Below are 14357 nucleotides of genomic sequence, written 5' to 3' on the forward strand. Positions count from 1 at the left end.
AGAGTTAATGATTTTACAGAAATAAAATCAGTAAAGAAGCGACGCAAGTTTTCTGTATAAATAGCTGTATAAATTATTTATTTACAGAAACCTGTTACAAAACAAATAGAATATACAATCTTCTTTAAATATTAAGTAAATCTAACCTACCATGTTTGTTCATGAATTACATAGCAGCCAGTACAAGTCCAGCTGATCAAATGATTCTGATAATGTATACAAAAACTATGCACGCTCTTACTGAGGATATTTTCCTCCCGCAAGCTGTGTTGTCTCACATTCCAAGTCTGTGGTACTTGATAAAAACATCTTTGCAAAGTTTCCATCACATGAAAACAAGGTGAGCGTTTTCAGTGGAGGTTGAGGGTAAACAAAACACTTTACTGAACCTGCTACAAGCAATTCATAATTGACCAGGAAGCTTCAACACCCCATCTGGAAAACAGATAAATCAAAAGAAAAAAGTTAACACCAAGGTTTCATACCAGCTGGCTGACAAGCCTTTTTTTTTTATACCACATTTAGGGTTCATAGGCAGATTTTAAAAGCAAGCTCCTAAAACACTGAACATTCAAGTAAGGTAAAACTAAAAAAAAAAACTGTCCTCAGTCAGTGTGAAACAAATTCAGGCACTTTCTTAATTTCAGCATTTTGAAAAGCTGAAAACTAAGTTTTCAATGCTGAGCTTCAAATGATGTTTGGCAACAATGATGCAAACAGTTGCACTGTTTATCACGATTGCTTAAGTCCCTTCAGCCTTAAACGAAAGTGTCAATGATGAAATGTTATAAAGTACATCTACAGAGGTCGTGTTTACACAGGCAGCCCAATTATTTTTTTCACTAATTGGTCTTTTGACTAGATCAGCTCTGAAAACGATCTGATGTTATTGGAGAAAAATCAAATCAGAATTGGGCTGCCTGTGTAAACTTGAGTGAATCCGTAGAAATCGCTTAGACAACTGGCACAACTTTCAGCCTGCGGGGCATTTCAGAATCAGGCTATTTGGGTCACAAGTATAATTCTTTTTTGATTGAGGCAACTTGAAAATAGTAAAAAGCACAAGTGAGACCTTGGAGAGTTCAAACAAAACATATTGTCTATCACACAAACATGCTACAGTGGAAACACTTCACCTTTTAAAGGATCCCAGTACATGATTCATGAGATGCTTCAACCTCTAGTTATAGGCCTATTGCGTTAGACTTGGCAGTGAACCACTTCAAATAAGTTAAGTTCTTAAACGTGTTATTTCAATTACTAAATAAATAATCTCAATTGTACCAAAACATTTTGTATTAGAAAATGCCTGTGCAAAAATACATATTTCAATATGTACAATTCGTTAACAAAATATGTATTCTGAAATAGGGATACTTCGATGTTTGTTCAATACATACAAAACTCAACTTCTCTGCTGCCTGACATCAGTGGAGTTTACGAAATTTACAGGAGTTACAAAAAAGTAGTAACTTACTCTGAAGCCATCTCCATGAAACTCACACCCCCCAAAAACCACCACTTGCTTCCAAGGAGCATCATCTCAGACAGAGGGAAGTATTGCCAGTTTAAGACTTCATGCTTGATGAAGGACATACAAGTGTGATGTCAATCATTACAAACCCCTCTACTCACAAACACAGTATTGTGACATTACTAAAGGTACCGGAATGGAAACTAATAGCCATAGCGGTTACAGACTATGGTGGGAGAAACAGATTGCTGCCTTTGGCTAGCTTTTGGGGAAAATAAGCACAACTTAAATGTTCTAAAGCAAGTAGTGGGTCTGTATTTGTTTAGTGCTGTTCACAGTTAGGGCTAGGTCTACTGTGGCTGTTCATTAGTAAAATGTTAATATTGTAGGAATTACAACTTTGAGCTTGGGACTACAAGGTCAAATCTGCATTTTTGTTCAAATGTAGTTATTGACAGCCTTGTTCTGTTCAATGTTCCCTACCTATATAGTACTCGAAATACCCCAATTCATTTTGTTGATTTCAAAATAATACAATATTAAAATTGCTTAATTTTAAAGCTAATTATCTCAGAATCATCTTTTTTCAGCTAGAACCTTTTAGTCCCAAGCACTCAGCTTGTCTTTCAAGAGCAGTAGTCCCTCTTTCACAACCATTCAATCAAATTGTCACATCAGGCATCCTTTTTCACATATGCATGCACAATTGACCTTTCCCCCCCCAATCTCCAGACTTCTGTAGTTAAATTCAGTGAAAACATAAGAAACCTAAAAAAGTAACACTTGCATAATTGTTTGGGTCATGTATGGAACTCATATAGAATTGACTGGATCTGCTCATGCCGTTCATCTCTGGCTACTGTACATAACATGGCGGTATCTACACACACGCCACAATGATTCAAACCAACCAACAAAATGTAGTGAAAGGATAAACTTTTTTTTTTTTTTTTCTTTTTTAAATGTGATTGAAGTTATGTAAGTGACAGTTTGTCTTCCTGCCCTCTCCATTCAAGGCTTCTGAGTTCAGGCCTGCAGGTGTAAGGTTAAATTTCCAGTAGTCCAGTAAAATCTGACGTGACAAAGTCAAACACTCTCTCTCTCACACACACACACACACAAACACACGGAAGAGATCGTCAGATACCAACAGATTGCGGCTTGTTGGCTCTCCAGTCACTCCCAGTGGCTCTGCATCATGATGGTGGGTGGGCGGTGGCATGGCTGTTGAGCCAGCCCTTCACCCTCCCTCCGTACCTCTGGAACTTCAACATGGAGGTCAAAGGGCAGGAAGGCTGCAACTCCCTCCTCCCCATAGGAAGACCTACCTCAGGACAACACTGACTGACAGGGGGTCAGGTGAAACCCACCCCAGGTGCTAACACCTGCCACCTCCACATGGCTTTAGGAGAAATAGTTCCACTATAGACGACATCACAGGGTTGTCCAGATCACCTCCACCCTGAGGATCATGGGAAGCTGAGAGTAAGGCATTAGAAGGCCTCGTGCAGTCCAGAGCAGTGTACAGGTTGCCCCTTTATCATCCGCCCCTCGGTTCCATACAGAGGACACAGCCACTGCTGTCAGGGGCGGGCCTTTGGCTGAGGGGAGAGAGAGTGGCAGGGGTTTTAAATTATAGATTACATTGGAGATTTTTTGTTTATGTTTTGTCTAACGTCAATATATGTACATATGTCCTAACTGCACAGTAAATTTCCCAACAGATAAAGAGATTGACTGGTTGATGATAGGAAGTGTTAGCAAACAGTGTGTGAGGCTGTAGGGGTCCAACCCACCTGATGGATGAGGGAGTTGTTGGGGAGCCCTGGGCCTCCTGGGATTGTGCGTCCATGTTTGCCGTGGATGTTGTTGATTGCTGGAGACTTGGCCACTTTGGGCCTGCCTGGTCCACCTCCACTGTTGACGGAGCTGGCAGCGGGGGAGCCCTTGCGTTTCTTCCCCTCCAGGCGGCCGTCAGTGTGGGCATGGCTGAACCTGCTGTGGTGCTCTGAGGCCTGGTGGACAAAAGGCCCCAAGGAGAGGGTGGAGTCACTGCTGTTCATCACCACACTCATCCTTTTGATGGACTCGGCCGGGCTACCCGAGGGGGGGCCTCTGACCCCAGGCCCCGACACCCCCGCTGGCCCCGAGGGCTCTGCCTTCAGACTGAGGGAGTTGGTCCTGGCATTGGGGCCACAGTTAAGTCCCACACTGTGGACGCCGCTGTGAGATGAGGGGACTAGTGGGACGTGGTGGGACGTGCTCCCTGAGCTGCCACTGTTTACCGTGCAGTTCTTCTTGAAGGAGAAAGAGGAGGAAGAGGTAGGGTTGGAGGAGGACTCTGAGGAGTAGGTGGTAGCGTGAGACGATGTGAGGGAGCTGTTCTTCTTCTTCTTCCCCGAGCTGAGGCTAGTGCTGCTGCTGCCCCCGCTGGTGGAGTTGGTTATGGCGGCTGTGGAGGAAGACTCGCGGGGTCTGAAGGACTTGCCGCTGGATCTGGACTTGAGCGGTCGTCCTGAAGCCAGGGTGGTGACCGAGGAGTGGGCTGAAGGCATCTGGGGCGACGAAGACACTTGTCTGGCCTGTGCTGCGCTGTAGGCAGGGTGGTCGGCCGTGCCCTGGGAGGCACGAGCGTTTAAGGTGGTCCCGTACGAGAGCACAGACTTGCTGTCGTAGGACTGGGTGTAAGGGGGCGCAGAGGGGCTGAGGAAGCCTGAGGCAGGGGTGCTACCGTGGGATGAGGACAGGGAGTTTGTGCTTGTCCTGTGGGCCGGCGCAGAGGAGTTCTCCAAGGCCAAAGGGATTTTCCTATAACACAAACAGGCCACAATGAGCATTCCCATCAGTAACATTTACACATAGGAGAGGAGTCAGCACAAGATCGTCCTGGATAGAAACTGGAACTGCTTTACACATAGAGAGGAGTCAGCACAGGACAGTCCTGGAGAGACACGGGGTATAATACAAAGCAGGATCAATGTCAGCTAACTTGCCTAAATGTTGTGAAATATCTTTGAAACAAATAAAAGTTAAGCTTGAAATGGGCATGGTCTCATTGACTCAACAACCAAAAACAAATATCTAAGTTTAGCTTTCTTAATTAGCCAGAAAATCAGGTTATTTATGGTTGTTCATCAAAATTAGCAAGCCAACTCATTGATCCTGCTTTGTGGTATACCCCTCTGGTGTCCCAGGTCAATCAGTCCCTAATTAGGAGAGTATGAAAACCAGAAGTGTTCTGGCCCTCCAGGACCAGAGATAAATAGCCTAATGGCGTCCCATACAGCACTAGATCTCCCTTCACCACCCGGTGTCGTGGAAATATTCAGTCAATAATATTTCTCAAATACCGGAGCCTGTGAGTTCAATTAGACTTTATTACAAAGTGGTTCATGAACCACCTCGGCTTTTATTACTTTGTAATAAAGTCTAATTGAACTCACAGGCTCCGGTATTTGAGAAATATTATTGACTGAATATTTCCACGACACCGGCAACACTATTGCTCCCTGCACCAGTGATTTTGCAATAGGTTTGTGGATTAGGTAGGTATTATGGAACGCTGGTCTAACGAATGTACAGACTTACTTCCACATCTGAGTGTTGACGTGCTTGTCCATCATGGCAGTAAGAGCACACCGCATTCGATCCCAGCGCCGGTCAAACGAGTAGCAGCTACTCCCAAATAGTCGACTTCCAAAGGTGCAGTACTGAGCAGCAGGGGGGGAAACAGGAAACAGTTAACACACACTGCACGGTAAAAGCTGCCACTCAATGAAGGTTGGTACTGTTTATAGAGCCTGTAAAAACAGGTTGAAGACTGATTTTTTCGTGCATCTGGCTATTCTGTTTCATTGTTGCTGTGGTGTGAATTTAAGGGCTCAATAAATGTAGAGCATATTCCTGTAAGAGTTAAATATAAAGTGACTTACAGCTGCAGGCCGTGGTTGGTAACCTGAATAGTGACAGTCCAGTTTGTCTGTGCCTTCCTCCCTTTCCTCATTCTCCCCCTCATCACTGGACAGGCAGGAGACCCCGTCGGGGGCGGGCGTAGAGTGGTGGGGCAACTCGTGGACCGACGAGGGGTCTCCCAGGAAACCGCCACCTCCTTGAGAGATACTGCTATTCAGTCTTAGAGCAGAGGAAACAGTGCTTTAGAAACACACATCAGGGATGCAGGTACTGGCTGTACCACATTGCAAAAAGTAGTTGTTGGATGTTGGGTACCCAGGAAGAGTACATGGAGTGACTCACCGTGGAAGACCAGGATTTTGAGGTTTGGGTTTGCTGAGCACCAAAGGCTTGGTGGCGGCGTCGGCGGCTCCGTTGCCTTGAGCGACCTGGTGGGCGTCATGGTGGGGGGCGAGCCGGGAGGGGGAGGGGTGGGGGTCCCTGAGAGGAGGGATCTGCTGGGGGTGGGTGTGCTGCAGCTCCCGTTCCCGGGCTTTGCTCTTGTGCTCAGTCAACAGTGTGTCAAAGCGCTTCCTCCGGCCCAGCACTGCCCTCCGCTGGCTTAGGGAATGTGTCTGAGGGAGGGAGAAGGCCAAAGGGTATGTTAGGTCAGGATGAGCTGCACTCAGAGTCTGGAGGCTGCTTAAAGACCTAGGAAATGTGACAAGGAATATTTCCTAACAAAACAGAGAGAAGGGGGGCAGAAGAGGGCTTGGTACCTTGCATGTTAGGGATCGTGTGCATGGCTTCCGAGCTGTCATATCCAGGACCCCACAGTGGATATCTGGATTAAACTCACGTTCTGATGGAAGAGAGAACAAGGGAGAGAGAGAGAGAGAACAAGAAAGGAAGAGAGAGAGAACAAGAAAAGGAGAAAGAGAGCGGTAGCAGAAAAACAGTATTCAGTTAGTGGCATTTCTGGAATAAAATCAGCAGAGGTTTTACTGTTTGGCTATGACATGTCAGTGTTAAGTTCATGTTTTAAGTATCCCTATATTTCTGTTATTACGGGGCTATCACTCAGTCAAGAGTGCGCCTGCGCAGGGAGTCTTGTCGTCGATGGACCTAGCCTTGCGTGTAATGGCTACCTTTGAGTGTGTTCATACGGTATAGTAAACTTTGTTAAACTGGAACCTTGTCGTTGTGTCATTTCGAGTTAACAGTCAGTACTTGGATAAATGACTGAGGTTCTAAATCTATTGCAGCAAACCATATTACAGACAATCCCTTATCATCTCCTCTCACCTGACAGTCTCTTGTGGAGGTGTTGTCTGTTACTGGCGCTATTGTCCTGCTTCTTGTCCAGGGCAGAGAGGGCGATGTGGCCCTTTCCGTTGGGGATCTGGCCAGGGGCCAGCAAGGGAGCCTTTGGTATGGAGGGACAGTTAAGGCCTGGCTTCAGGGGTGATGAGGAGCTTACAGTGCTGCTGGAGGAGGACGACGTCGTGGAGGCCAAGGGAGCCTGCACCAGCTTGGCCCACACATCCACCTTCAGACGCATCTTCTCCACTTTGACTGCAGGGGTCAGGCTGGAAGAGAGAGATAGACAAATGGAGAAAGTGAGGGATGGCGGGAGGAGGGAGTTAATTTATCTATAGTAGCAAATCGAAGATCTCAGAGAAATCATTTCATTTCAACAGAACAGGTTTAGGTAGAGTTTAAAATGCGTTTAAATCCCCAAGTAGAAAGCCAACATGTTTTGAGTGGTTGCAAATGGAGTTTGATAAAGGCTCTCTTTTTAACACTCTTTAAGGGGCTCATTCAGATGGAGGGTAGCACGGGGAGATGTCAGTCAGAGCTAGACTTCTGAGGAGCAGGGAGCAGAGGACTTGAAGAGAGAAGTAAACATAAAGCAGGGGATGAAGTTCAACACGACAACACATCTTTATTGGGTTCAGCATGGGCTACCGAGTGGCGCAGCTGTCTAAGGCACTGCATCTCAGTGGAAGAGGCGTCACTACAGTCCCTGGTTCGAATCCAGGCTGTATCACATCCGGCCGTGATTGAGAGTCCCATAGGGCGGCGCACAATTGGCCCAGTGTCGTCCGGGGTAGGCCGTCATTGTAAATAAGAATTTGTTCCTAATGGACTGCCTAGTTAAATAAAAATTTACTTAAAAAATAATAAAAGCTATTGGTTCAGCAGCTAGGTTAGGCATGGCTTACATTTTGTCATTGAGCTCCCTGAAGGGAGGGAAGTGAGGTCTCTGCTGTATGCCTGGCAGCTTCTCTTTGGCTGGTTTGAGGATTTTGGAGTTGGACGAGGCGCTGGTCCCACTGGAGGAGCGGCCCATGGCCCCTCCACTGACACCCCCGGCCCCCGCCCCGGGACCAGCCCCAGTCCCACTGCCCCTGCTCCGAGACAGAGCAGACAGGGAAAAGGCTGACGAGGGGGCCGAGGTGGAGGGGGGCTTGCTGGCCGAGCTGTGTCTTCTCTCTAGGGGTCAGGGGGAAAGCAGGTTAGGGATGAACTACAGTCCACACAGAAACATGACCAACAAGCATCGAAACAGGCACATAAATCAGAAGGTAGTAACTAGTGTTCCATTTTTTCTTGAAACAGGCCTTTGTACAGGTACATTTGCAATAAATGTGCATGGAATCAATGTGTGAATAAACACTAGTATAAGTGGGTAAAAATGTACTAAACAAAGTCAAAAACAGGTAGTTTTAAAAACAGAGACTAGAAAGCCTTGCTGATCCAGGCCAATTCACCTGAAATTAAAATAGGGTCAGGAGCTTGATTTCCTGTCTGAAACAGAATGGAACGGTTAGGCTTAAAATAACTAATAAGAAAATACTAACACCAGAAGAAAAAAATTCAACTAAGGAAAAAACAAGAGCTGCTGAACAGGACAAAACGGAAAATCTGCATTGCAGTATTTAGCCTAAACAGTTATTTCTAATGTTATCGAGCACTCTAACACAATCTGAACAAGCACACTACACGAGAATTGAAAGTAAAACAGACAGAAAGAGAAAATGAAAGTCATACAGCAAGAGAGGAAGAAAGCATGTGAGAGAATGCGAGAGGTATAGCTCTTCAGGCCGAAGCAACTGAAGGCCGTTCCAGTCCTGAAAGGGTTAATCTGACCATTTTACAGCCAGATAAGACACTGACTGCACTACCTCCTCCCAACCAGCAGAGCAGCACAACAAACATGTTTCATCTTCTATCCATGGAGAAAAGTGTGTCAGAAAGAGAGACATAAGCCTACAGACAAAGACAGAAACTCAGTGAATGAGAGGGCAGATAACAAGAGAATGGAGCGGGAGGATGAGAGCGATAGAAAGAGAGCAGATCAGAGCAGGATTAGTGGGAAATAGTCTGCCTGGCTGGCTCGTGTTGGCGTGGCGAGTTAAAACGAAACTCCAACTAACCTTCTGCTAAGCCCATGCAGGTCTGGGCTGCATGCCGAGGCTGTCTCAGTGAGAGAGCAGCAGTAGAGCAGGGCAGAACGCAAAGCTGCCACTCCCAACCCCACACCACCCCAGCTAGCTAACAGAGCAACACCTCCAGGCCCTTCTCCCTCCGAGCCAAGCTGGAGCTTCACACCTCTTCCACCCTCCTACCCATGACCCACTGCCTTCCTGCTAACAGGATAGCACCCAACAGCCTCTCGCCAACCTCCCCCAACCCATAGCTGCCACACAGTCCAAGCCAGACGTCGCTGCATAACCCACACTCAAGCGCGAGCAGGCTTCCCCAGCATGACGTTCCCACAACGCCTGCCAAATGCTGAGAGTCAGCCAGCCAGCGAGAGAGGTCCTGGCAGACCAATAGAACAGGAAAACAGAGACCGAGGAGAGGAGCAGCATTACGGTCTATTCTCACACTGGCAAATAACAGTAGTCTCTCTAGAGGGCCGGGGAATCCCTGGCTACGGAGGAGACAGGCTTGCTGGGGTACATTTTGGAAAGTGGGCCACAGCATAGGCCTACAGCACTCAGTGTAGGCTACACATAAAGCAGCTAGGGCCAATCAAAAATGTTTACATGGTCCTGTCAACAGTGCAGGCCTGCTCTCCTTAGAGCATACTATAGCTCTGCTTGTGCTGATCCCAGATCTGTAGTCTCAGTCAGCCACTGCTGAGTACTAGCATATAGCTGTGAGGAGAGGGTCTTTGTTCAGCGACCGGCTTAATAAATGGATGAATAAAAGAGGAGCGGAGCTGCCTGCCTAGTGCTTGTTTAAACTCCAGAGCGTCACTCCTGCCCACAGTGCCAGGCTAGCTGCTCCCTGTACTATACCCAGGGGCTCCACTGTTCAAACACAGCATATGGATGGGCTTCAAGCAATACAGGAGAAAGAGGTGAGAGTCAGTCTAGATGGGAGAATCACAGTGCATTGACCTTCAGCAGACTCTCTCAGCTAATGGCCTTCCTACCAGCAGCAACAGAAAGGGAGGGTCCCTACACAGACTACATCCAGGGCAGAAAGGGAGGATCCCTCTGTGGTACCTTGCAGAGATGAGCTCATTATTTTAAAAGAAGTTCACTAGTGTTTCACTGACCAGACAAGTTCAGTCGGCTTCAGATAGGAACTGTTGAGACCTGCATTAACACACGGTACACTGGAAAACCAATGAATGGACAGGCCTACTATGGAACTTCATAATGCTGAGCGTATCAAATCACGGAGATTATGCAGATGAGACTGACAGGCAGTCTGTGGTACCAGCGTGTGAGATATCTGAATCAATGTTATTGCACAACATTTAAGTAGAAAGTCCTGTTAATGAACTACACTGTAGTAGTCAGGTGCAACCACACCGGCACTAGGCTAACCTCAATTTATGTGGAAAGTACAAACTTCTGTATTTGCTACTCTATTCACATTTGCTATTAGTCTATGGGTTGCTGTGACTCTTGCCACAGAACCAATGAGTGTCACCAATGACACTTGTCTCCCTCTTGTGGTCAATCCTGATCCCTGTATAACCAGCAACAATCAGTGATGAAATATTACAGGCTTAGCTGTTTGTTTCTTTCTCAAAGGATATGTTGAATAAACACCGCATTGTAAAAAGAGAGTAGTGATTCCACTGAAACCCGTGGCCTTGACTGGTCAATTTAAATAGTATGGATCCCAATGTCCACACTAACATAAAACAAATCAAATTTTATTTGTCACATGCGCTGAATACAACAGGTGTAGTAGACCTTACAGTGACTGCTTACAAGCCCTTAACCAACATTGCAGTTTAGAAAAATAAGTTTAAAAATAGATAAAACATAAAAAATGCAAATAAATATTTCAAGAGCAGCAGTAAAATAACAATACCGAGGCTATATACAGGGGCTACCGGTACAGAGTCAATGTGAAGGGGGCACCGGTTAGTCGAGGTAATTGAGGAAATATGTACATGTTGGTAGCGTTAAAGTGACTACGCATAGATAATAAACAGAGATTAGCAGCAATGTAAAAAAGGGGGGGGGGGGGGGCAACGCAAATAGTCAAATGGGTAACCATTTGATTAGCTGTTAAGGAGTCTCATGGCTTGGGGGTAGAAGCTGTTAAGAAGCCTTTTTGTACCCAGACTAAGCGCTCCGGTTCCGCTTGCCATGCGGTAGCAGAGAACAGTCTATGACTGGGATGGCTGGAGTCTGACAATTTTAGGGCCTTCCTCTGACACCGCCTGGTATAGAGATCCTGGATGACAGGACTCTTAGCCCCAGTGATGTACTGGGCCGTACGCACTACCCTTTGTAGAGCCTTGCGGTCGTGGGGCCGAGCAGTTGCCATATCAGGCAGTGATGCAACCAGTCAGGATGCTCTCAATGGCGCAGCTGTAGAACTTTCTTAGGACCCATGCCAAACCTTTGCAGTCTCCTGAGGAGAAATAGGCTTTGTCAGGCCCTCTTCACGACTGTCTTGGTGTGTTTGGACATGATAGTTTGTTGGTGATGTGGACACCATGGAACTTGGTGCTCTCAACCTGCTCCACTACAGCCCCGTCGTTGAGAATGGGGGCGTGCTCATTCCTCCTTTTCCTGTAGTCCACAATCATCTCCTTTGTCTTGATCACGTTGAGGGAGAGGTTGTTATCCTGGTACCACACATCCAGGTCTCTGACTTCCTCCCTATAGGCTGTCACATCGTTGTCGGTGATCAGGCCTACCACTGTTGTGTCATTGGCAAACTTAATGATGGTGGAGTCGTGCAGTCATAAGTGAACTGGGAGTACAGGAGGGGCCCCTGTGTTGAGGTTTAGCGTGGCTGATGTGTGGTTACCTACCCTTACCACCTGGGGGCGGCCCATCAGGAAGTCCAGGATCCAGTTGCAGAGGGAGGTGTTTAGTCCCAGGGTAATGTGTGCATTAGTGTTGTCACGATACCATCATTTTACTAACAATACCAGGCCAAGTATCATGACACAAAGTAATATTGCAATACCACAGTGGAAAAAAATTCAGGGTGGCCTAATGTCCTGTTTAGCCTGTCCCCCCTGATGCTTGTTCTAGTTTTCTAAATGTTATGCGCATGTGCTAAAACCTGTCACTGATATTCACACTTCTACTCAATACAACAAATTGCATTTAACTTCACACTGTACAGTCGTGGCAAAAATTTGAGATTATTAATTTGTAATATTAATTATTAAAGTCTGCTGCCTCAGTTTGCATGATGGCAATTTGCATATACTCCAGAATGTTATGAAGAGTCATCAGATGAATTGTAATTCATTGCAAAGTCCCTCTTTGCCATGCAAATGAACTGAATCCCCAAAAAACATTTCCACTGCATTTCAGCCCTGCCACAAAAGGTCAGCTGACATGTCAGTGATTCTCTCGTTAACACAGGTGTGAGTGTTGATGAGGACAAGGCTGGAGATCACGCTGTCATGCTGATTGAGTTCGAATAACAGACTGGAAGCTTCAAAAGGAGGGTGGTGCTTGGAATCATTGTTCTTCCTCTGTCAACCATGGTTACCTGCAAGGAAACACGTGCCGTCATCATTGCTTTGCACAAAAAGGGTTTCACAGGCAAGGATATTGCTGCCAGTAAGATAGCACCTAAATCAACCATTTATCAGATCATCAAGAACTTCAAGGAGAGCGGTTCAATTGTTGTGAAGAAGGCTTCAGGGCGCCCAAAAAGTCCAGCAAGCGCCAGAACCGTCTCCTAAAGTTGATTCAGCTGTGGGATCGGGGCACCACCAGTACAAAGCTTGCTCAGGAATGGCAGCAGGCAGGTGTCAGTGCATCTGCACGCACAGTGAGGCGATTTTTTGGGTTATCCGGAAAAAAGCTTGTCCGGAGAAGACAAGGTGAGTGCTACCATCAGTCCTGTGTCACGCCAACAGTAAAGCATCCTGAGACCATTCATGTGTGGGGTTGCTTCTCAGCCAAGAGAGTGGGCTCACTCACAATTTTGCCTAAGAACACAGCCATGAATAAAGAATGGTACCAACATCCTCCGAGAGCAACTTCTCCCAACCATCCAGGAACAGTTTGGTGAGGAACAATGCCTTTTCCAGCATGATGGAGCACCTTGCCATAAGGCAAAGTTGATAACTAAGTGGCTCGGGGAACAAAACATCGATATTTTGAGTCCATGGCCAGGAAACTCCCCAGACCTTAATCCCATTGAGAACTTGCGGTCAATCATCAAGATGCGGGTGGACAAACAAAACCCCACAAATTCTGACAAACTCCAAGCATTGATTATGCAAGAATGAGCTGCCATCAATCAGGATGTGGCCCAGAAGATAATTGACAGCATGCCAGGGCAGATTGCAGAAGTCTTGAAAAAGGGTCAACACTGCAAATATTGACTCTTTGCATCAACTTCATATAATTGTCAATAAAATCCTTTGACACTTATGAAATGCTTGTAATTATACTTCATTATTCCATAGTAACATCTGACAAATATCTAAAGACACTGAAGCAGCAAACTTTGTGGAAATTAATATTTTTGTCATTCTCAAAACTTTTGGCCACGACTGTATAGTAGAATACGGCATAGAATGGCGACTTTGCTCATATTTGCAAAGGCCTAGCTGTGATTTGGCTAGAGGAATGGGAGGAAGGAATATACATGCATAATGATCTGCATGTCATTGTGGCAGTAAGGGGAAAACACCGCATGAAACTTCTTCAGTTAACACACAGACACACACCAAACACATGCACACTGCCCCCAAATTTAAAAACATTAGGCACCAAACAGAATGTAAAGAACACCAGAAAGTAGTGATACACCGATATGGCATTTTTGGCCAATACCGATATCCTATATTTTCCTTGCCAAAAAAAAACAATACCGATAACCGATGTTTAACATTTTTGCGGCCTTTTAAGCATTCTAGTACAATTAAATTGTTAACACACACAACATTCTAAGGCACTGCATCTCAGTGCAAGAGGAGTCACTACAGTCCCTGGTTCGAATCCAGGATGTATCACATCCGGCCGTGATTGGGAGTCCCATAGGGCGGGGCACAATTGGCCCAGTGTCGTCCGGGTTTGGCGTCATTATAAATAAGAATTTGTTCTTAACTGACTTGCCAAGTTAAATAATGGTTACACACACACAAAAAAAAATATTTTTGGGGGCAATTACGTATGTCCCCATTACCAGTAAAACAAAATCAAAACCTATTTCTTACTTGCTGTGCTGTTTCATGGGTTCATTTGTTCAGTCGTTTAATTCTCAACCAGGATTTCATCATACATGTCAAGCAGTGAAGTTTCAGCTCTGTCTGTGGCGCCTCTTCCTCACTGTGTCGATTTCCATCTTGTCCAGCTGTGTATGTAACATTTCACGTAAACCTTGTTTATTGTCTGCATCGAAGTAGCGGTCCTTGTACATAGTATCGAGCATGGTGGCAACACAGTAAAGAGAGAACGCCACCGAATCGCTTTGTTGAGCAGGTGTTTCAATGCCATGACAGGGGGTATCACGTCTGCTGCAGGCTCAGTTGATG

The 14357-nt window shown here is 45.9% G+C and overlaps 1 protein-coding gene across 2 annotated transcripts in view; it reads right to left on the reverse strand.

Annotated features, from left to right (window-relative positions):
• Positions 1 to 57: 57 nt before the first annotated feature.
• Positions 58 to 14357, reverse strand: part of LOC139557556 (ataxin-7) — a 36863-nt gene continuing 22563 nt past the window's right edge. For both annotated transcript variants that reach the window (XM_071372543.1, XM_071372549.1), the window contains 8 exons: positions 7591 to 7861; positions 6671 to 6954; positions 6145 to 6227; positions 5729 to 6000; positions 5407 to 5605; positions 5063 to 5184; positions 3271 to 4282; positions 58 to 3075 (listed from right to left, as the gene is read on the reverse strand). In XM_071372543.1, coding sequence (XP_071228644.1) covers positions 3058 to 3075; positions 3271 to 4282; positions 5063 to 5184; positions 5407 to 5605; positions 5729 to 6000; positions 6145 to 6227; positions 6671 to 6954; positions 7591 to 7861 — 2261 coding nt within the window. In that variant the 3' untranslated portion in view covers positions 58 to 3057. The remainder of the gene's footprint in view (positions 3076 to 3270; positions 4283 to 5062; positions 5185 to 5406; positions 5606 to 5728; positions 6001 to 6144; positions 6228 to 6670; positions 6955 to 7590; positions 7862 to 14357) is intronic.

The sequence above is a fragment of the Salvelinus alpinus genome, chromosome 2 (genome assembly GCF_045679555.1).
Source record: "Salvelinus alpinus chromosome 2, SLU_Salpinus.1, whole genome shotgun sequence".
NCBI classification, from domain to species: domain Eukaryota; kingdom Metazoa; phylum Chordata; class Actinopteri; order Salmoniformes; family Salmonidae; genus Salvelinus; species Salvelinus alpinus.